The sequence below is a fragment of the Cyclopterus lumpus genome, chromosome 3 (assembly GCF_009769545.1).
Source record: "Cyclopterus lumpus isolate fCycLum1 chromosome 3, fCycLum1.pri, whole genome shotgun sequence".
Taxonomy (NCBI): Eukaryota; Metazoa; Chordata; class Actinopteri; order Perciformes; family Cyclopteridae; genus Cyclopterus; species Cyclopterus lumpus.
This window is the reverse complement of record NC_046968.1, coordinates 7,167,444-7,191,566: the sequence shown is the minus strand read 5'-3', so window position 1 is coordinate 7,191,566 and position 24,123 is coordinate 7,167,444. Positions and strand designations below refer to the sequence as shown.

At 42.2% G+C, this 24,123-nt stretch overlaps 1 protein-coding gene across 4 annotated transcripts in view; it reads right to left on the bottom strand.

The window, feature by feature from the left end:
• ntrk3b (neurotrophic tyrosine kinase, receptor, type 3b) overlaps positions 1-17,606 on the bottom strand; it is a 147,697-nt gene extending 130,091 nt beyond the window's left edge. For all 4 annotated transcript variants that reach the window (XM_034526554.1, XM_034526546.1, XM_034526528.1 and 1 more), the window contains exon 1: positions 17,365-17,606. In XM_034526554.1, the coding sequence (XP_034382445.1) occupies positions 17,365-17,606 (242 nt within the window). The remainder of the gene's footprint in view (positions 1-17,364) is intronic.
• Between the last annotated feature and the right edge of the window lie 6,517 nt (positions 17,607-24,123).

Below are 24,123 nucleotides of genomic sequence, written 5' to 3'. Positions count from 1 at the left end.
ACCACAATCAGGATACATGAGAGCACAATACAAGAGGGCTGCCATCCTTATGACCACATGCACATGTGAGTTAAAGTCACAAACCCTACCAACCTTCCACCCATCTTGTTCATCAGCAATACATTTAAGAAGGAACGAGTCCTCGCCAATCTGAGGCGGAGAAGGGCGTGGCCTCACACGTAACTACCAAAGGCTGTGAAAAAGGTAACTTGGCATGCCGATGAGTTGGCACATCATCAATTCCCAAAAAGTCCCTTGAGCACCTGTTTCTATGGCGCCATTTGCACGAGTGTTTTAAGTTGCCAACCCGTGAGATAGGATTTGATGTGCTGAGCTACAAATAGGATGGGATATACAATTGGATGGGGTAGGATATGTAAGAAAATAGAATAGGATATGATGGTATACAATATAGCATAGAATAAGCTACAAGATAGGGCAGGAGAGGCTACTGTATCGCATTAAATACAGGATTGGACAGGAAATAGGAATGGATAGGAGAGATTTAGAATCGAGGGTTGAATAGGCTATACGGGATGCTTCCTTAAGATGGGATAGGAAAAGATAAGACACATGATAGGGCAAATGATTGGATAGGATAGATGAGAATAAATAGGCTTTTAATATAATAGGAAAGGCAATTATATATTATTGAATCATACAGGATAGGATATAGGATACCACACAAGACAGCAGAACGCCGTCTTAGCGGTGGACAGACACAGAGGTGCACACTCACTCACGAAACGACGTGTCCGCATACGGTCGCAGGATCTTCCTGTCGTAGATTAAAGTAACAATAACGAGCGAGCGTGAGTCATGTGATCTGAGCATTTGAATAACCCTGTGCCGATTTCTACGGTGTGCAACAACTGTCCTCCGCAGCTGCCTCCTCTGTATGATTCACACCACTCATCGGCACTCCATCTTTATGTCAACAAGGCACCGCGTCCCACGTTTTCGACCCGCCTTTCCTGACGAAGTGGCTTTGAGAAAAACAATCCTCCCGGTTATCTTATCTTTGGTGTCAAAACCTTCCAGCGCGACAACGCGGGCGAGGAAAGAGGAGTAAAAGGAGACGGAAAGTTACAGGTGAGGAGAACGGGAGATTGGATGTAGAGAGAGAGAGATTGTCCAAGTGAGCTGCATTTAAAGGGGCTTTGATTACAGATTACGACGCCATCTGTTGCGAGCGGTGGTCATACTGTACATGACAGGCAGCATATTTGATACGGGGTGCGTGCACCTCCTGCCGCGGCTCCTGTTCGTCCTGGGCAACGTGGAATAAAGACTCCTCTCTCCGAAGGCCGGTGGTCACTGTGGGATAAAGTCGAGTGCTGGCAGGGGACCGCGGAGCTCGGTTTACAGCACCACGAGTGGATTAAATGTTCCGCTCACGTCCTTCATGCAGCTCGTCTCCTCCAATTTCAGGATATGATAAATCTGCAGCTGAGGGGCATCTCTCCTAGAGAATTCAATTAGGTAAGAAAAGGGAAGGGGATCACAGCGATATTAGAGGGCTGATCGGAGAGAGCGCCTCAGCCCTGCCGGTAATGAACCGCTCCGTTCCTCCACCGTGACGAGATTTCGGGGGGGGGGGGGGGGGGGGGCGATTTCACTAGCCGAGCTCAGGGTTCATCCTCGTTTTAAAGTCACTCTCCAAAAAAAAAAAAAGGGGGAGTGAGGTGGGCCGGTTGGCTGTTATTGTGGAGAGGAGAAGTTTGGAATTTCTCTTTTTTTTTTGTGTTCTTTTCAAGAAACGGATTGAAGTGTGAGCGGCGGTTGGGAATCGAGCGGCCGGGGAGTGAAGCGTCCGTACGCACGGGACACCTGGCAGCATGTCGAGATGACCGTTGTGATCTTTTCGTAATGTGTGCATTCTGCTCGTGACCGCGTTCTCTATCTGAAGCTGCGATCACTTCGCGGCCCTGAAAGTGAGCCTCAAGGATGTACCTAATCAGGCGAGTATAAATAGTATAATTAGCTTTAATAGCATCTGATAAGAATCTCTATTATGAGATTTCGTGACAATTATCACAATCATGAGAAATTAGCTCAATGTGTCTACTTCTGATACATCCCCATCCGCTTGCTGGACTGTGATCGTTGCGTGACACGAAGCATTTCAGTTGCTTCAGCAAAGACGTCGTGTTCAGAGCTGCCAAATTTGCAGCCACAAATTTAAGCCGCTGTCATTTTTCCACTAAATGCTTCACTGTACAGTTAAAATAAAGCGTTCTTCTCCCGAAGAAAGTCCCATTTTCATATACATTTTGGACATTTTTTAGGGACATAAAAGCTATGAACAGCCTCTCAGCTTCCTTGTCCAGGAAGTCCCATCAGCTGAGGGACAGTAATTACTGGGATTAGGTTGAGATGCACAGTTGAGATAGAAGTTTTCTTCCAGTTTACAGTAATAAAATAACTAAAACCTGACATTTGTAGATCTATGTTAATTTTTTATTTCTCTATCTGACAGTTCTTTATCATGCATTTTGTTTTATCGCCCTATGCTGTCTAGATTCTCTGACCTTTGACCTCTTTGTAACAGGTTTGTGATGCTATGATTGCTTTACTGTGGCTTATTTTTTTTTAAACTTACTTTGTTTATGTTCACCTGGAGTGCCTACTTTTGCATCCAAAACGTAGCCTTGTATCCCCGAGGAGTATAACTGATTCATTAAAACATCCTAATTGTTTCCTATTGAAAGCCGAGCTTAAAAGTGAATTGGACTGGTATAAAGTCAGGCGACATTAGCGCACACTCGGAGTCTGGCTGGAAACTCTACAGCTATTATTAAATGTAAATTTCAACATTTTGAAGACAGCCTGATATTTAAAGGTTCGCGAAGGAAAAAGGTGCTTTTCTCAAAAACACAATGTCAGTGTATACCTGCTTTAAACCGGGGGGGGGGGGGGGGGGCAGGAGAACACCCCAACATTCACTGATTATACACTGACACGCTGATGACAACCTCGCTGGCTGGCTGCAAAGCTTTGCAATAAAAATGATTACAAGTGGTGAGAAGCTGAGTATTTAGTATTCATATTTCAGGTGCACCACTGACAACATCTATACCGCAGGTGGCGACTGGACATCTGGTGCAACATATTTACATAACAGATGCAGGAGATATGAGTAATGACGCAAGAAAGTGTGATTCTGCATGTCAGTGGCTGTAGTCCACCCGAGCAACCCTGGATATTATCTTCAGTGACAACGCTTTTCAAATTTCCCTACACTATATATATATATATATATATATATATACATATATATATATATATATATCCGTTCATGACGAATCAAGCGCTAATTGCAGGCCTGTGACGAGAGGCGAACCCGTGCCCCATCCAGAGCATGGGGACACTTCAACCACGTAAGAATGTGATGTATGGGTATAAATACGTAGGAGGATATGTACTTGAAGCAGGTGAAGAGCACAGCTTGGAACTTGATACAGAGCGAGACGACATAGCTTCAGAGCCACAGGGGCAAACCGAGTTGTTTTCCTGTGAATACCAGAAACAAGGCTTGAGGGAAATCAAAGCAAAAGGTTAAGCTGAATCATGTGTGTGACACTTCTCCACCTGAGTCCTCCTGCTAATTAGAGCTCGGGAGGAATTAGCATTTCCGTGTTGACGAAGGAGTCTGACAGGAGGAAATTACACACGCGGCAAAGGAGCCAGGCTCACAGCTGGAATGGGATTCAGCCGCGGTGATATTTAGCCAGGTGTCAAAATAACAATGTTTTTTTGTTGTTGTTTTTTTTGCAAGAACACAGATAAATGGTTAACACGGTGGAGAGTGAGTGAAGGCGTCTTGTTTTGAGGAGTAAAACACACACACACTGAGGTGCACAATGACGAGCGAACAAATAAAATAAAACGCACTATCATGTCCTCAAAAAAAAAAAAAGGTTTAAAGACTTTGCTTGTGTTCAAGGTTTTATTTCACATCAAAGAGGTGATCGTTAAGATTTTTTTTGCTAAGCTGAATAGAGAAAAGAATGCTATTATTTTTTTTGGTAGCAATTGTCGGTGATTAACAGCTGATATAACAACTCATGCTCTTCAACACAATGATATTAAATTCACCGAGCTGTGTTTTATCTCCAACCCGCTCCACCAGTTCCACTTCATATTGTACTATGAGAACGCACATGAATATGAAAATGTAATGTGTACTTTTTATAGCTTGAAAATATTGTTATTTGTGGTCATCGTGGCAGGAGGGGTCGGGCATCATCCGGATCTGACAATACCTCAAATAATTCACACCAAAATGCTTTCAAAAATCTGGCTTTTTAGGGGAGGTTTTTTGTTGTTGTGGGCAACCAATGGCGATAGACCTCTTGGATCTGTCTTAACAACGTCTTACATTTTACTTTGGTAGGCCTACATGAGCCGGTGCAGCACTAGTAATAATTAAAAAAAATGGACTACTGAATAGATGCAGGTGACAGTGTCAGTGTTTGGCAGAAGAATCTTTTCATTACAACACAATACAAAAAGGAATAAAAAGCTATACACCTGTACAATTCTGCGGGCGAATCAATAAACATCTACTTTCTGCGGTTTAGTGCAACGAGAGCTGGGAAGCCTTGGAAGGTTCTTGTTAAATTCCTCTCAAATGTGCGTCTTTGTGTTCTGACTGAGATATGATACGCAATAACATCAAGGCTCCGCATACTATGATGCTCACATAAGTCTACAGTTTCAACCAATTACCTGCAGAAGGAAATATGGAACCGGAGAGAGTTACAAGGTTGTTGAATATTTGATTGTTTGCTATTTTTCCCCATGCTTCCATTTAAGTGGCAGCTTAAAGGAGAACACTCACACATTCTCTCTGTCTTACACACATAGCCACTCAGTATTCTATCAAAATGACGGTCCATGAGTGACCCCGAAGGCATCCAGCCAGACAGTGCAACCTCAGGACACAGCTCATCAGTCTACCTCAAGACATAAAGCCTTGGCAGTTGGCTGTCACCTCTCTGTGCATGTTGTACAAGTGCTTGTGCACATATCATGGGTGATAAGCTGAGACACGTGGATGGATTACTGCACCAGTAATCAAGTGGTCCGGGGGGCCTTGATGTCCCTGAACAGTTCTTGTTGGACAGTCATTCAAATGTCAAACGGATGCAAAAACAGCTAAAAAGAGATGCAAAATAACAGCAAAATGACGACAAAGGGACGCAAAATGATTACAATGAGACACAAAACAACGAAAAAGACAAATAAACGACCACTATAAGATGTAAAACAACTAAAAGAAAGACACAAAACAACTTCAGACAACAATGTAGTGATTTAGTGACTATCAATCTTGGGGGTCTTATTTTATATTTCATATGTTAAAAGTGGAATAATTATTTCGGAAAAATAATGTTACGGCTCTAAAAACAATTCACTTGAGCCGCTCGGGGAAATCTGTCCACTACTGAGCATCCAATCCCTGTCACTCCTGCTATGTCCTCTCTGAAATAACCAGAGGGGAACAAGTTGATCTTTCCAGTAACAATAAACACATTAGTGATGCTTGACCGGTGATGGCTTCCTCTGGAAATAAGAAGCCTCTCCAGTTCACGGTGTCAAATGTGGACAGCTGCCGCCACAAGTCACATCCCATGGCTGACATGCCAGACAGTTCTTCAATCAGAGTATTTTAAGAGAAGAGATGCCGATTCCACACGGAGGCTAATTCAGCCAAAGCACCGGATTAGTTTAACGACCCAAGGTGCCACTCCGACCAGTAATTTATGCACTCGTGGTTGTTGTTGTTGTTGTTGTTTAGCCCTGTCGACTCGGTTGACATTGACTCACATTATGTGGGGACCTCATGTGAATAATGAATTACAAACTAAATTCATGAAGTGCATGAAATATGAGATGATGAAATGTGCTGAAATCTCCGGTGTCCTGATTCCGGCAGTATGGAGGTCAACGTTGGCCAGAAGTTTGACTCTTAGTGATTTAGAATTGTGAAATTGTTCACAGAAGGTTTTTCAAAGTCATTGTTTGTATTGTCATAAATATTAGTTTCTCAAAAGAAAGAGGGGAGAAAAAAAAGGAAATAAAATGAATGGTAAAAACACATTGTGATAGTTCAGTTTGGACCACATTAATAACGTTTTACTTTACAACAACTGTAGCTGTTAATGCAAACACTGCATGTCCCCGAATTGTAATCTCGCAATAAAACTAAAAGCTAATTATTTCTAACAATTCCGACACACGTCTTCATGTTGAAGCCTCTGCTTTCACAGCCTCCTTCATCCCTAAAGAGCATCTGAGTCATAGCAGCAGCTGCAACAATGTGTCCATTCAGTCTCATCGACAATGCTCACTCCCCCAATTCCCTTTATATTTTTGGGATGCAACTCAATAACTGTAATTCCCAGTTTGCAAACCCAAACATTAAATCGAGCCCAAAAAAAAAACACCCCTTCCATAAGTGTAATTGTTCATTTTTAGTAACATTTCACCAAATAATAAAAAAAAGTGGTGCGAGCTGTACCTCATGTGCCTAAAATGTCTAATGCAGCAATAATACCAAGTAAGCTCAGGAGACATCTTGAAACAAATTTCCCCTTGGGGATTAATAAAGTATATATCTATCTATCTATCTAAGACACCTTAATTTCACCAGAAAAGACAATGAATACTTCAAGCAACCAGAAATATAAAGGAAAAGCATCACATGTGCATGCTTTGTGTCCTTGACAACATAATATATAAGCTAGTTTTAAAGAAGTACATTTAACCAATTAGCCTACGTCCTTTTTCAGAATTTGGTTTAAAGCAACAGAAAATGCACCTGTTTGCTTTCTTGGCAGGAGTTACACGAGAAGATTGACACCACACACAAGTGTTTTCTAAATATATAGAAACAGCGGGTTAGCGTAGCTTAGCATAAAAACTTGTAGCAGGGCGGTAACAGCTAGCCTGGCTAAAGATTAACAAAATCCATCCACCAGCCAATCTAAAGCTCACTAATGAACATGGTGCTGCTGACCTGTAGCATCACGTTTAGCAGATGGATACAAGAGCGATATTAATATTCTCTCATCTTACTCTCGGCAAGAGGCGAATGGTCTAGTTTAGCAGATCTAGATGGACACAATCATGTCTCTTATTATAGATATCAGTCATGTCATGTGATCTAGCTGGAAACAATCATGTCTCATTTTATAGATATCAGTCATGTCATGTGACATATAGGATGCGTGTATGCGTGGGTACGGTAGGGTGGGGTGTCCATGGAGAGTCATGGTTTTGAAAAGTTTGTGAACCAATGGTCTTATGTGGAGTCCAAATTCCTTGAATATGAGAAATAAAGGCTAACTTTAAGGAAAGGGCATATACGAGGAGTGATATATCAGCAGGAAGAGAGGGTAATGTCAGGTACTTCTTCTTAAAAAGATTAGTTGTTCAGCCTATGAAGGAAGATGGACTGGGATATTCTGACTGGAGTAGCAAGGTCATTGCGCCAACAGGGGAGTGAGTATAGGAAAGAGAGTTGGGTCCCGGTGCACCATTTACTTTTAATGTGTTCTCATCTGCCTCCACACAAAGCTGACTGTCTTAAAAAACCCTCCCGGTGCTCTTGACTGCTGCCACAGACAGTCCTCGGCTCACTGAGAATGATGGGTGAGTATGGCTGAATGGCCTGCCAGGTCCATAATGTTTTGATGTAGTGTAATATGCACCAATAGTCTACAGAATTGAGCAAATACAGACATCAGAGCATCTGAGGCAATCAATAAATAAAGGCTGCTCAGGGCCAATATATATATATGAAGGTGCATTTGTGCTTTATCCTTCATTTGTGCTGCGATGCTTTATCCTGTCCTCACCGCTGATGATGTTGGCGGTCGCAGCTAAACCTCCAGGTAGAGCCATTCATTCGTTCTGAGTGTTTACGGCTCAAACTTCAGCTCACACATTGCATCAAAGGGATCTCACTCATTCGTACAGATGGGGAGCTGATGGACGGATGAGGGCAGGAGAGGGAAGCTGATGGACGGATGAGGGCAGGAGAGGGAAGCTGATGGACGCCTAATGTGCCGCTCTGCCTTGTTGAAGACACAGAAAGGCACAAAGCAACTACGTTTCAGGAGGGTTGTTTCTGGTTAACCAAAACGCCATCGCCACGAAAATGATTAATTTAATAAGAAAAGGAATACGAATAATCTTGTGCAAATATGAGATAAGCTCCATCCCCCAAGTGATCCTGAAGTAAAGCCATCCGGGGTCACACTGACACATGTTGAGGCGAGACTTTGCCGTAGGCAATTACGCCCAATACAGGAGGTCAGGTGCACATAAATGAACATTTCCTTTCTGTGGCAATTTGGCCGTCAAATAACAAGCGTTTAGTTATTTCACAAAAAGAGAAGTAAGAGATCGCCGTGGAAATAGCGTTCATCAACATGTGCGCCGCATAGGAGAACATGGCCGAAGCTCAGCGGGAACGGAGGGAGGTTTATTATTCACACGGCTCTACCAGTCAGCGCTGACATGGAGGACAGCGGGGTGACTCCTCCTACTAGATAAAACATGAAGACTGATGTTTGGGGTTTTTTTTAGACACAAAACATCCCGGGAGAATAATAAGCAGGGGCTTTATTAGGGGCCCGGGTAGAGAGAGGAGAAGGAGGAAGAGGGCACGGTTTTTGTGTCGGTGATGTCTAGTGGGAGTCGGCGCGCAGTGATGGACACCGTGGACATCAGGCACACATCCTCACCTGGGAAGAAGTTATCTCCGAGGAAATTAATGATTAATGATTCATTTTTTAAAAAAAAGAGAGTTTCCAAACCACTGCCATCGCGCATGATGAAGAAGGCGGAAGCAGAGGAAGGAATTGTGATGCTGCTCTCAGTGTGGCTTCACTGAGCTTAAAGACACCATATTAAACATGGTATCTGTATTAAACCCTCAGTAAAACTGTCTGTTCATCAGTAGATATCTAACTGCAGCAGGTCCTTGATAATTGTTCCTCGTACTGCTGAGCAATCACATAGCAAATTGCAATTTCAAAATATCCATGAAAATTGATGGGTTATGTGCGAGAGACACATTTTACGCAGGTTTATTTTGTGTTTTTTCTTCATGCCACATGGAACAAATTGCGGTTTAATTAGGTGGTTACATGATTGTTGTTCTTCTGCTCCCTTCAATCTCACAAATTTGACATGATAAAGTGTTGCCCGCTGACACGTGATCTACAGTATGAAAGCAGAAGCTCTACAGAAAGCCCCTGGAAGGCTGCTGCAAGGCTTTAAAGGGTTCTTCTAATCCTGTGGGAGAAACAGCACAGCCTTCAGTATGCATCTTTTGATTGTTAAAGTGTGTGTGTGTGTGTGTGTGTGTGTGCTCATTAGCATGCATCTTTTAAGGCACGAGGGCCGCCTGCAGATGCGGCGGGGTTGAGGTGGCGATAGGGTGAGCGTGGTGGGTTTGGGGGGCGTGGGAGAAAGATGGGTCAGTCACGTTGTCCAAGTCTTCTCACAGCCACTCCGCATGCTGGAGGATCTGTGCGAAAAAAGAAAAAAACGGCGCTCGCTCCTCCAAATTCTCAGATGGCAGCCGTGACCTACTTTCCACAAAGACAGGCTCATGCAAACTTGATGATATGCTTATAAGAGAAGAGCTCGCGGCGCAGCGCCTGGGGTGAGCCTCCCAATGCGGAGGCGGCAGGGGGTCTGTGTGGTAAGGACTCCGACTGGCAGGGCCTCGCGTTTTGGCGACTCTGTCATGGCCGCTTCGACGCCATCCACGGCGCTGACACCGACGCGGCACGGCGACAGGAGATGCAGCGAGGGCCGTGAAAGGCTGTCACAGTCACCTGGACCCCTCAAAAGACAAAGCGCTTTCATTTCAAAGTCGTCTTTGTAGCCTCAGAATAAATAAATCCGGCTATCGCTCTCATGAAACGCGCACATTAAAAATGCTAGCTTTAGCAAGCATTGCAGCTACTGTAGACATTTCTGAAATAGTGTTCGAGGCTGGATGAGCAGAAAAAAACACTAATTTATTCTGCTACTTCTTACCAAAATCTTTGAAACTTCTAAAAAGAACATTTATTCTAAATAATTAATTTTTTTACAAAATGCATCCATAGCGCAGAGAATCAAAGATTAGTCGGCGTAAACTGACTAGCCAGATTTCTTTTCATCTTTTCTACCTATTTTATAGCTTTCTCCAGTTTAAAACTATTTTTGTTGAGTTTGTGTTTACATGCCGATTATAAGTGGAAAAATAAATAAATAAAAATAAAATAAATAATTAATAATAATTAATTAATAATTTAAATAAAATAAATCTAAAGTTTTTAAGTCTTTAAAAAAGTGATTTGATTGATCGTTATAGTCATAACATCACATCCTGCCGCGTCCATCCTGCATTTCTAAATGGTAGTAGTCAATTGTGATGCCATTACTGTAAATATAGCAAACCGCTGCTTCTTACCAAACCATATGCAACTCATTATTATTGAATTTACATCCTCTAAAGACAAAGAAATAAAGCAGGTTAACAAACCTCAATATCAACAATATTTTTTGTATTATAAAATTAATTAAAATACAGAAAGTTGTGGCTAGTCAGATTCCAGATGGCATTTATTAATTATTTGATCAGATAGTTTGTGATTTCAAATAAAAAAATGCGCCTGTTTGAGATGTAATTATGTTAAACTTCGGTTAAGACATTCACCATTTGAGAAGATTGATTTGCTCGTGAAAGGATAATAAAAAAGAGTTTATTTTTCTCAAAGTGATAAATCAAGAACGTGTTTGGTTTCAGGCTCTCGTATCGGCACTAATCAAGCGTTCCCTGGCCTCACTCAAAAGTAAATGCATCAAACAGCATAATAATAAAAACCAACGTGGAGCATGTCGCATTAGAACGTGTCTGTGTTCCTTGTGCTCAGATATGAAGCAGCTATCTAGCCGCTAACAGAGGGTAAGTGAGGTCTAAGTGTAATTTATGTGCGGCTTCAAACGATACTCACAGACGACAAGAACATTTAAAAAAGAAAAAGAGAAAAGAAGGCTTGTAAAAAAAAATAAACTCAGCCCAAAAGAGCAAAGACAACGACAGGCAGAAACATCAAGGTCACACAGAAAACTAAATCAAGACGGCAAACCAATACAGGTGAGCTGGGCATCAGAAACAACAAAGCGTCACGCGGCGGAGAGAAGAGAACAAAGACAAAGACGTGGATAACGCCCCGGAGGAGGTGGGGGAATAAACACATATACTGGTGGGAGTGTTGCAGTCAGACTCAAAGTGTGTGAGTGCTTTTGGATGGAGGGGGGGAAGAGGAGGGGGCGGGCACGTTCCAATCTGTACATCCATCTAACATCCGAGATTAGGGGGCCAAACAAAACCCTTTGACCAGGTTCCAGCTGACTGGGCATGAAACCATAGAAGTTGTCAGTTATTTTCCCAAAACATATTAATCAGAATCTCTGAAATGTCCACAGCCTGCGAGCCTGTTTATTGCCAATTAAACCAGATTACATAATCAAATGTGCAAAAAAGTGTTTGGGCATTTTCTGGCATGTATCAGATCAAGGACGAATGCCACGCACTTTTCTTTTTTTCGGCTGAAAAAAAACAATATTTTGTGACGCATTTTCATTATATTTTTTAAATGGTCAATCTGTTTACTAACCAGCCTGTAGAAGTTGAGACAAATATTTAAGGAATAAACCCTGATGATGTCATGGTCTGTCCCAAAGTGGAGGTGTAAGGGTTTGAAAGGCAATAAGGGAGTGCCTAATGGAAAGCAATGACAGCTGCATCATGGGAAATAAAAAATAAAATGCACGAGGTCTCAGCCTGCACTGCTTCGGGTTCAACCATCATTCTGTATTTGTCCCTGACTCTATGGAAATGCATTACTAAAATGCCGAAGTGTCCCTCTTAATACGTGATCTACATTTTGAAAAGATTGTTTTTATTGTGGGGTCAACTCGTACACCAGCAATTCAGCAAAGACTCAGTTTAACAGGGCGTTAACTTATCAATTACCATTCAGGAGCCGTTAAAATAGCAGATGTGTGGAATTGAAGCTGATTATGGATATTCATTTTGTGTTGTCTACAAAACTGGGACATTTTTATCATTATTTAGGTGGAGGCTTCAGATAAGCCCAGTGGGTTTTCTGCCTCTTCCTGCACTGCGATATTATTTATCTCCACAATGTTTAATGTATTTTATTTTTGTTTTATTGTGCAAATGAACTAAACTAAACTACCTTGGCCACGGCCGCACTCCTATGTCGGCGTCATAGGAGCTTTACGACGGAGAGAAAACGTTGCATTTAAAGGGACAGTGTGTCGGATTTGGCGGCATCTAGCGGTGAGGTTTCCGGATTGCAACCAAGTGAAACTTCTCCCATATGCCAATCATGTTGGAGAACATGAACATCCCTATCTAGAGCCAGTGGTTGGTTTGTCCGTTGTGGGCTACCGTAGAAACCCGCTCCGTATATAAACGGCTCACTCTCATCTCACCAAAACACACTGATTCGTATTATCAGGGGATTACTTAGGGAAGAAAAGTATTTAATATTAAATCCTATACTACCAATAAATCGCCCTCGACGCTACGAACTGTAGCTTTAGGTGATGCAGTAAGGCTCCGCGTCTGAGCCGGGGGAAACTTGCAGCACATGTAACGGAGTTAGAAATACACTCTGTTATTTCTTATTTTCAATGTATTATATCTTATTTTTGTTTATTATTCAACGATCCTCCTGTTGAAGTGTGTGTTTGTGTGAATTTTATTTTGAAGAATTAAATCTGTTTCCTGTGGAAATTGCGTTTCACCTCTTCTTTGCCTCCTAGGCTTCCGTAGTCCCGTCTTTCCTTCACAAAAGTTTTAATACTATTCGTGAAATAAATACTGGAAAGATCAACTTCTGAGTCGACTTCTTCTATGCCCTGTTCACGTCCGTGACACACACACAAGTCACCGATAAGCGAAACATAAGGAAACGTTCCTGTGTGAAGGTGGTTTCTCTGGCACTGTCAGCTGGCTGGAAGGTGTTGTATGTAATGGTATCTGAAGGTCTCCACAGATCGATAGTTTCAAGCAGAGCCGAGCCGGTTTAAAAAAGGAAAGAGAGAAAAAGAACCTTTCAAACTACTTTTTGAGGGAGCAGAGGAGTTTTTTGTTGAGAGGGTGTAACTGTAACTGTGTAACTGTAACTGTTGAAAGTGATTGCAGGTGAAACGTGCAGCTACGTCTCCAAAGTCTGACGTCCAAGATTAATTCTACACGAAGACCAATCACGATGAATCTCACATCACGATGCATTTCTAGCTTGAATTGATAGCTTGAATTCTGGGAAATGAGATAACACTGACTTTTATTAACTAGATGATCAAGATTTTATAGATACCAAACCATTAACGTCAAGCCACATTTGACAGAGCAGAAACGAAATAAGAAAAAGACCACTGAACCATGTCAGTGTGGAAGTCTGAAGTTTGTTTGCAGATAAACAGATGGCAATTTTACAAGTCCACATAAATCTCTCTGATTGGAAGAACAAAGACAAATCTATGACCCTAATAGCAAAACATTCTCTTTTCAAAGGCAGATAGAGGACATTGGATTTTAACATTCACATGTAGAGAAAGCTATACCTCCTAATGAGTGTTTCAGACAAAATGAAATAGCATATGTAATAAGATTTTTTTTCAGAGTGCTCCCATAATCTGTTTAACAGGATGTATCTGTTAAACAGATCGTGGGATAAGAATAAGAATGCAGAATCTGTAGATCACGGGATTTCATTTTTGGTGACCCTGAAGTGATTTGTCATGGCCCCCAGAGGCTGAATCGTCGTCAGACAGCTGGGTGCGATTTTAGGATGCTATCGATTTTCTGACTAAATCATAGCCCGGCGTCTTTAAAGACCGCCTCCACTCAAAACAATGTGTATTTATTATTCACTTGGATGTTCTAGCTCCACCACAGGATGACGTGTATACGCAGAGCCAGACGCACATATGCTTCCACACTGTTCTCTGTGCTCGCGTCAAACCTCCAATCAAGACGTCACAACAGCCAATCACATCACAACAGCCAATCACATCACAACAGCCAATCGTGGCTCCTCTCATGTGTAGTAGTCAAGTAGGACTTCTTAACAAGGTAACTGAATTATGTGTGGAGACACAAAATTCTGATTCAAAGAGCACATGTCTGGAGGGGTTCGGAGAGGCTATAAATAGCCAACGAACCACATATATTAATAAACTTATATTAAACTTATATAATATTTATTTTCTGCTGCCAGAAGTGGAGATAAGTGGAACAGATAATTGTAACACATTCAGGAAATATCCCCATATTCTTTGGACACGTGTACAAAATTCTGCTTGTACTTAAGTTTTGGTTTCAGCACATATGTTCCGGTGTGCTGAAAGCTAACTTTTTGTTATCTCACGCGCTGAAGATAAAAACAAAAAAAAGAATCCATCTTTCTATTTTTATGTGAACGGCTACTTGATTGAAGATGGGTTCCTGTAAAATAATTACAGCCATATTACATTATACGGCCGTTTTATTGTCATATTACCGTATCAACTATTACACATTTAAAGAGGTAGCTTCTGCTAACGCTCACAGATGGATTTAACACCTCATCGTTGACAGCGAACGCCTGGATGTTGACAAACACATGGAATGAATGGATGAACGGAAGGAAGGAAGGATGGAAAGATGTACTCAAGAGCAGAGGAAACAAGGAGGGGGAGAAGGGGAGATTTCTATATTTATGTATATAATGTAGAGATTGTACAGATTCAGTTCTGATACTCAAACCACGCTATCACACACACACACACACACACGCACACACAAAAAGGGAAGCACAAAATGAGGCCAAGCGTCAGCACCAGAGGTGGAAACTGATTGGATTCTGCAAAGAAACGAGCACCTGCAGTCAGAGCTGCACTTACACAAAGCTGTCAAACCTGCTTCACCTGCTCTCAGAGAGAGAAAAAACAAGAAAAGAAAAAGCAAGTATCACAGCAAGGCCTTATCTCCTCCACTTCAAACAGTGATGCCTTTTGTGATGACTCTAATGGGAGAGAACTGGAAAACGGTTATCTGGTCTTGGCAGTTTTCTTTGGCTTGCCGATCATCCCACAGTTCCCTCTCTAGTTTTCCCATCTCCATAAATTCTCTCTCTCCCTTTCTCTCTCTCTCTCTCTCTCTCTCTTGTGATGAGTGATATAGTCCTGCCGTTCGCAAAAAAAGCACGCAGCCAACACCTTCCAGAGAGAGAGAGAGAGAGAGGAAGGGGGCCTCACATGTTCTCCATCACTGACTGTATCAGTTATTGGTTATTATCTTTAAAGAGCTTGTTTTCTGGCCATGTCATAAATTAGCATCCAACAAATAACCAACATTATCAAATAGACGTGTTCATTTATATGTTTCAATTAGCACAGTAAATATGAAATATGCTGCGAGTAATATTCTTTGAAGCCAAAATCAACTCGTGCTTTTATACCGCATCATTACCAGACGCAGGGGAGTGAACTTGTAGTCGATTAGGAGATTATAAGCACAAATCTGTCTGTGTGTGTGTGTGTTTGGAATGTATGAATATTCCTATCAGACGTGTAAGCCGGTGCATCGTCTTTGGGAAGCTGTCATTGGGCTGCTGCTGGGTGGAGGTTGTGCTGTCCGTGCTGAGCAGCAAGAAAACAAGCCGCTTGGCGAATGGCCACGAGATGCACAATTAGTCCTGGGTCAATTGAATTAGAGTGTCTCAAAGGCAAAAAGGAAGGAAGAAAGGGGGGCGATCAATGTGTAGCTTTGTGCTTATTATTTTGTGGGCCACTTTGCAATGAAAATCCAGGTGGTGGTTTATTCTACTGTCGGTCGAGGTGAGAGAGAAGATGAATGACTGGAGCGGGTTTTTACAAAGAAGAAACTCGTTAGCACCAACAGTTTGCCCATGTGACCTCTGACCTTTCGTCTCATTACCAGCCTCAGTTGCGTTTAAAGCGGCTGAGCTTTCAACTCATTTGACTCCAGTGCTGCAAAAAGAGCGGATTCCAGTATATACGTGCTGTGTGTGTGTGTGTGTGTGTGTGTGTGTGTGTGTGTGTGTGTGTGTGTGTGTGTGCATACAGAGGGTAGCAGACTACCCTCTAGTGGCACAGTGAAGTGATGAGCTGTGCCACTAAAATAAGTTGTTGTCTGCCTCAAACGGATGAAAAGGGGTAAACGGGATTGCAAAAAACGGGAGGAAAAGTCTTGAGTGGCCCGTGGCGACGCGGGGGGGGAGTGTGGGGGGGGGGGGGGGGGGGTTCCAGTGCGTTAACGGGAGATGTGTGTACTTTATATGCAAATGAGCCTCATCGACACCAGAGGTCTTATTTTAAGGCCCGAGCGCCGCTGCTTCTTTTCTTTTTTTTTTGCCTGACTTTCACAGAAAGAAAGCTTTGATGTTGGCAGGAAGGATCGAAGAGAGGAGGAGGAGAAGGGGGGGGGATGCAGACTGAATATGTAGGCTACTATAAAAGCTGTGTGTGTGTTTGTTGGGGGGGGGGCTTCTCTGTTTTAACCAAACCCTTCATGGATCCTCTGAAACCATCCTCCTACATGTCAGTCTCTTTGGATGGTGGTGAACAGCCCCCCCCCCCCCCCCCCCCCCCCCTCTATCTCGACCCCCGCGTCATCTCGCACATAATAAAAGTTTTTTTTTTTTGAAATTTTATTCCGGGTCTCGAAGGACGCGGGCGGACGTGATAAACCGGTCGAGCCCACTGCGCCATTTATTTCTGTTTCGTTTGGCACAATCTGTCGGCGCAGTGGCCGCTGTCGCACGAGGCCGCGGGGATCCGCGTGAGGGTTAGTCCGCAACATCCTTCTGTCGTGTTGGAGCCCGCAGGCCCGCAGGGAGCCGCAGCGGAGGGAGCAACTTTATGAGGGCACGCGCCCACGCACGCACACACGCAATCTTGAGATCCACGATAGAAAAGGAAAAGAAGAAGAAGAAGAAGAAGGTTTCAAGATCAGATAGTTTGACAAAAGGGTGCAAGGGATGTGCCCAGGGGAGATGGAATAAGCGCATTCAACCTCCATGCAAGACCGATGATCCGAAAGGTGCTGTCATTTTTATTTTTTTTTTTTAAAGACCACTCAACAGACGGGTGGAAGTGCAAAAAAAAGAAGAAGAAAAAGTCAGAAATAATCAGCTAACAAGTCAAATCAGAGCAAAGAAAGCAACAGACAGCCCCGCTGAGGGAAATAGCAATTGATGATTGATTTTTTTTTTTTTTTTTTAAAGCGCACGACGTAATGCCGCATCTACTTACATATAGGAGATGTTTTTGAATAACTCTGCTATGTCAACACTGGTCCCATTGCTTCCAGTGTCTTGCAGGGCGAGTAAAGGGAAGAACCGGCCGTTGTCGGACTTATTGCAATAGATCTCTGTTTGAGAGCAGCTGCAGGTCGGCGGGCAGTCCAGCATGGAGCTCAGATAGTCCTGGAAAACACTCATCAGGAACAAAACCCTCCACCAGCAAATCCGGATCGAATGAAACCATAGATCCATGTCTCCGGGTTGAGAGTGGGGGGGTGGGGGTGGGGGGTTTGGAGAAGAGGTCCCGATGTCCTCTGGGTTATAGATGCCGAAAAACAGGAGAGAGGAGAGTGGGAGGAAAGGAAGGAAAGAAGGTAGGTATAGGAAGGAGGATGGTGGTGGTGCGTCTGTACAGAGGAGGCTCTATGTGAGCGTTATCTGCCGTGGATGGATGCTGTAGTGTCCTTGCGCGTCAGAGATTGGGTGAAAAGGAGAGAGGGGGGGGGGGGGGTGAGGGGAGGTAGAAAAAAAAAAGAAGAAAAAAAAAAGGACACAAAAAAAAAGAAAAAATATCCGAAATCAGAAATAAGGAAGCGCAATAACGTGAGGCTCCGGTCGTCCTTTCAGCCCAAGATGCATGGCGTGTCCCCCCGGAATGCCGTGTTGTTGTTGCTGCTGCTGCTGCTGCTGCTGCCGTCGTCTCTCTCCAAGCAGGACCAGGACGACTGGCTGGAGAGCGGAGAGGCGCCGAATGAGAAGTTGGAGCATCAAGTCCCTCCTACCGGCTACAGTCAGACTGACACCTGCAGCAACTGCATGCAGCCGACCGGCGGTCTACACGCACACCCCCGGAATACAAACGACGGCATTGAAATAGAAGCGTGGTCCGGTCCTTACTTTGACAATGGACCCAATGAAAGCAGTATTATCATTAAGACACACTATGAGTCTTAAAATGTTAAAGGATTTTCGTTGGAGACAAATATGAAAATAATCTCTCAAACTACATCACTCGTCACTAAATCCAAATAAAGCAATCAGGACAAATAAACAGAAAAAAATAAATATATATATATCCCACTAAAGAGGGTTTAAACACCTCCGCCAATTATATATATAGTCAAGTTTGATACATATATATATATATATATATATATATATATATATATATATATATATATCACTAAAGAGGGTTTGGACACCTCCGCCAATTATATATATATAGTCAAGTTAAATATATATATATATATACATATATTATTATAATATATATATAATAATAATTATATATATCTATATATATATTTGGCGGAGGTTTCCAAACCGTCTTTAGTGGGATATATATATATATATATATATATATATATATATATATATATATATATATATATACTGTATATATTTGGCGGAGGTGTCCAAACCCTCTTTAGTGGGACACACCTTAATAAACGCTGGTGGTTCTAGAAGTCACGGATCACCCGTGTTGGGTTGTGATCGGATTAAATAGTACCTGTGCCTGGTCAGTTCAGACGCAGACGAGGTGACGAAGATGAAGAAGAAAGCACAAGCACATCTGTCAGTGTTAATGTGCCGGAGCAGTCGAGTTAGAGTCCCCATGCAACCTGGCAGAGCTCGAGCAGTTATGTAAAAGAAGAACGAGGAGGGGGGGGGGTAAAAATGCAGCAAAGCTGATAAAGACTAATCCACACAGACTCAAGGCTGGAACTGCTGCGAAAGGTGAATGTAAATACTGACTTGGAGATGGCAAATAGTCTATACTTGTGCAAACATGCATTTTGTATTTGTCATTCGGATCCCTTTGAAAGGGTCTTTTTGTTTCAAAGACACATGAAATTGTCAGAGATGTTCACACTTTTACGCAAATGCACACAAGCTTTTATTATAGAGATCAGAATGGCTATTCATGCCGTGTCTTTAATTGCCGATTTTCTCTGATTTCTATTTCAAACAACCCCCTTTATATCAACTGGAAGTCAGAAACCTCTTCTGCACTCATTAGTTGAGAGATGTGAAGTTAAAAGCAGCTCAGCTATGACGATCATTAATATACAGCCACGTTGACGTTTTAAGTGACAAAGAAGAACAAATGCCTGTATCATGATATTGTCAATGCAAAGTCAATAGAAAGAGCAAAGAGATGCAACATTGCAGCAGCGCTTCTCTGTGTTGGATCCTGTGACGATGAGGAAACGCCGGCTTCAGCGGGAGGCAGGATGAGTGATTTAATGTTCAAATGTAATTATCAAGGCACTTTTAAGAGTAGATGGCATCAAATTAAATCGACGTTGGTCCTGTATAGTACATCTGAGAGAGTCCAGCAAAGCACCATAATGGAAAATTGCATTGGTGCGATCATATTTCAATTCATTTTAACGGCTCATTTAAAAAAATGTACAATATTTACATCCATTTACTGGTAATAAACAGGACTGCACGGAACACAGGATTTGCTGGCGCTACTCGCCTCCATGCTAAATAATCTAATAAGTCACTTTACTTAAGGGGGGCAATTTTATTCTGTGAAACTATACCGTGATACATTTTCCCATCAGAAGCATGTTCATTCAACTCCTAATAGAAATAAAACGTACACAATCTGAAACCAATTAATTATGGAACACTTGAAGAGCACCGGAGTGCACATATCATGCACATGTTATGCCAGTCAAGTTCGACATATTTCCCCCAGAAGTTCAATTAAAAGCTACTGCTATATATGCGGATGTGCTCGCAAGGTTCAAGTGAGCACTGCCGAGGTGCCCTTGAGCAAAGCACCGGAAATTTCCCACTGCTCGCAGGCTAGGTTAAATGCAGAGGCCACATTTGACAGTGTGATCTTTATGTGTGACACACAAGTGGATTCACATTTTTTATAAATAACTGGTAACATTATCTTGACAAACAAGATGTGGAAAAAGTTTAAGAATAAGAGTTAACATTAGTTATATATATATATATACGTATATAATGACATAACAATATCATTAGATAATAATAATTATGAAATAAATCAATATTGATTTATTTTTACAGACTACATTCATTTATCTTTTTTTAAATTTTTATATTTTATGAAGATGTTGAACCACTTCCCACATTGTCAACGTATTTCATTTAGATTTCAATGCATCTATGTCTTCTGCTTTTATATAATTGAACTCATTTAGTCACATTTGATCTTCTCTAAACCTCCGTTGCAACCTACGCTTGATGTGTCTTTTCCCCTCTGAAAGAGCTTTAGGGCAGACGGGCAGCTGGTAGCAGCCACCGCCTGTCAAAGTCCTTCTGACCTAATCTGAAAACAGATGTTGTGTGGAAGCCCTCCGACAATGGTCTTTATGTGTCATCCAGAGCTATATCCAACTCTGATTGGTTCCGATGCCATCCAGCTGCTTGAAATATTTCCATGAATGAGGTTTTGAAAAAAAACACTGAAGGAGAATCAGTGGAGCGTCACTCTCTTGAAAACCTCACCATGTGGAGGTTACGTCACAACCTGCTCAATCAATTTAGACCCTTCGTTGGCTCGTCGACGGCGCACAAGGCCCGTCTCATTTAAGATGTGTTTGCCGTGACATCCACCCCTCATCAGTTCTTAACCAGCTCAGCTGGTCTGCTAGAATCAATCAGGAACACCCAATATGACCGTGCAGCCTTCAAAGCGTCCGAATGTAAAGATGAAGGGCTGCATGAGCAGAGCGCGGAGTTGTGGAGGACTAATTAAGTGGAGGGAGCGCTTCTGCCATCGCTCCAAACGGAGCGACTTAAAAGACAACGCATTCTCAGTGAAAGGAGCGAGAGGCAAGTCTGCGCTCCAGAACCGAGGCAACGAATCAGACTTAAATTTAAGCAGAACATTCAGGCTCCGGTTATCAGCGCTCCCAAACAAACGGCTTCTGATGAAGCGCAGTAATGCCTTGTTTCATCAGAGTTCATTGTAAATGCTTTTTTTTTAACAGAGCATCAATAGTGAATGAAATGTTGGGACTTTTAGATTTATTTTTTAGTCGTGAACAATTCTGCACCACGACATACATTTTGTGAGTTGTCTTCAGATCTTGAAAAGTGCTACCAGAGTGTGTGTTCAAGTCATTTTTCACGCCACCAGGAAAGTCCTGACCAAGAAATAGTCCCTGGTCAACCACAATTTGTGTGGATTACAAGAAGCAACGGGATGAAAAGGGAGCTTGAGAGGCGCTGCCCGGTAGCCATGTTTTATTATCTTTAAGCTAACCTACGGTAAGCTAGCTGCTTCTACCCGCTTCCAGTAAGCTAGCTGCTTCCACCCGCTTCCAGTAAGCTAGCTGCTTCCACCCGCTTCCAGTGTTTGTGCTAAGCTAAGCTAAACCTTTATATTGAATGGACAAACATGAGAGCGGGATCAATCTTCTCATCAAACTCTAGGCAAGAAATCACAGGGGCTTTGCTCAAGTTCCTCGCAAGTTCTTTCTTCCCTTCTCTTAGCCTTAAAAGTCTCCATAACACATTATTAGCCTATACAGTTTTCATATATCCGCTCAGTGATGCTTGAAATTAGTTGATATTTTGCTAAGATGGAAATATGTTGTATTTTGAGCATTGTGTCAATGGCGGCTGGTCAATTTAGTTTTCTGGACTATTCTGAGGAATTTCAGAAAGCCCTGAAACTGTGGCTCAGCCTTGTCTGCTAGCAGAATAAACCACAAACTTAAAAAAGTAGTCTAAGCTCTCAGTTTGGCATCTGAACCCAGCTGACTGACCAGTGGACTGATGCCTTTCCAGCTAACTACATAGAGAGGTAGCTGTTTTTTTGTACTTTGTGCATTGATCTTTTTTTTGCCCGTCAAAATGCTGCTCTCCTGCAATCGCCTTTTTGCAAACGAGGCTGTGAATCACAGGAGGGACACAAAGGATTTACACTTGAGGTCATTTAACCCTACAAAAATTACTGAAGAGGCAAATTTAATTAAAAATGCAAATTATGATTATCCAGGTTTAACTGAGAGGGAAACATTCAATGTAGCTGGTGTACTTCCGACTGTCACTGATATATTGTGCTTACAGGACAGTCTCTCATGATTATGGATGAATTATGAGCAAATGGGCCCATGAACACAGACACTTTCGGTAAAAGGCCCCTCCCCTTCCACTATCAGAGCTCCTGCTTACGTTGTTTGCAGTTATTGAAAAGTTAGAGAGTATAATAACGAGTATAACAAGCAAGAACACCCCCTACTCTCGTGGGAGGGGCAGTGCGTGAGTCAAACAAACACAGGACTTTCACCCAGGAGTCCGTCGCGTGGAAACTTTACGCTTGTATTGTAGTAAAGTTTGCTAATTATGTCCACCAGTTAGATTGTTGCGGTTGTAACGTCACATTGTTATGTCATTATTTTATCACAAACCATGATCTTTAGTAGTTTTGTTGCCTTACCAGTCGTTTCACAACATTAACCGTGTGGTATTGTGAGTTTCTGAAAGCAAGATAAAAGGTCGACATTCAACGCATAGGCTAATTGTCTCTTGGCTGTAGCTTGTGTATCTTTTTTTTCCAAAAAAAGGTCAAACTGTTCTGGATATAATATTAATATTAAAATAACATTTTAATAAGCTTGCCCAAGTTTGCCATTTAGCGCCCGGTAAGCTCCGTCAGTAATAAGCATGCCTACCGACCTCTACCACGAGCAAACCCATCAGCAAGGCATCGAACCTCACGCTGCTCTACTGTGAATGGCCACTAGCAGAAGACGGACCAGGCTCATCGTGACGTACGGGCCTCGACCTTCCCTGAGGAACCGGAGGAGGAACAAAAAGCAATAACATGAGAGGGAGACAAACGCGATGCACCAGCTCGAAGGACAACATTTTACTGCCTCGTAAACTTGAATTTGCTCCCCAGGAAGTTGATCATAGTCCCATCTGGTCAAGATCAAATTTCCATCAAATATAAAAGATTAAGGACCATTAGAGTGAGAGTATTTGTGCCTGTTCCTGAATCACGCTGATAATTCATTGGTTTATGCATCAAGTCTGTTCCGGGTCTTTTTTATGAGAAACCTTTGGCTCTTTTGCCTTTTTTAGTATTTTGTTTGTCCCAACAACTCCCAGCCAAGTAGTACAGGTTCTATGTAGATAATCGTGTAAAAAAATAAGGTGTTAAGGGCTATCTGTAATACACAAAAATGTCACCTGAATTGGGACCATTTCCTAAAATACTGGCGAGGACGAAGCAAGAGTCATTTTTTCATTTTTGCCAAAAGATTGCATTCTGAGACTACTTCACAACCAGCTGGTTATTTATGCTTTTGTGTGAGTTTAATGCTGCCGTCTTGGCCAGCACTCCATCGGAAAGAAAGATTTTGAATGTGTTGTAACTCTCACATGACATCTATTATCTGTCCATCCGGGGAGAGGGATCCTCCTCTGTTGCTCTCCTGAAGGTTTCTTCCCTTTTTTCCCTGTGAAAGGTTATATTTTCTGATCCGATGTGAGGTCCTGGGACAGGGATGTCGTATGTGTACAGATTGTAAAGCCCTCTGAGGCAAATTTGTAATTTGTGATATTGGGCTATACAAAATAAACTGAATTGAATTTTAAATCTCAATGAGGCTATCGTGGAAAAACAAAGATTGAATAAAACAAAAATAAAAAATGAGTAGTCTATTTCAATATTGCATTATCAAGATCATAATTTGTTTTAAGAGATTAAGGAATCCATTTCCTTGTGTACTGCTCAAGTATAATGGAGGAACTCATCGCATTCGATCAA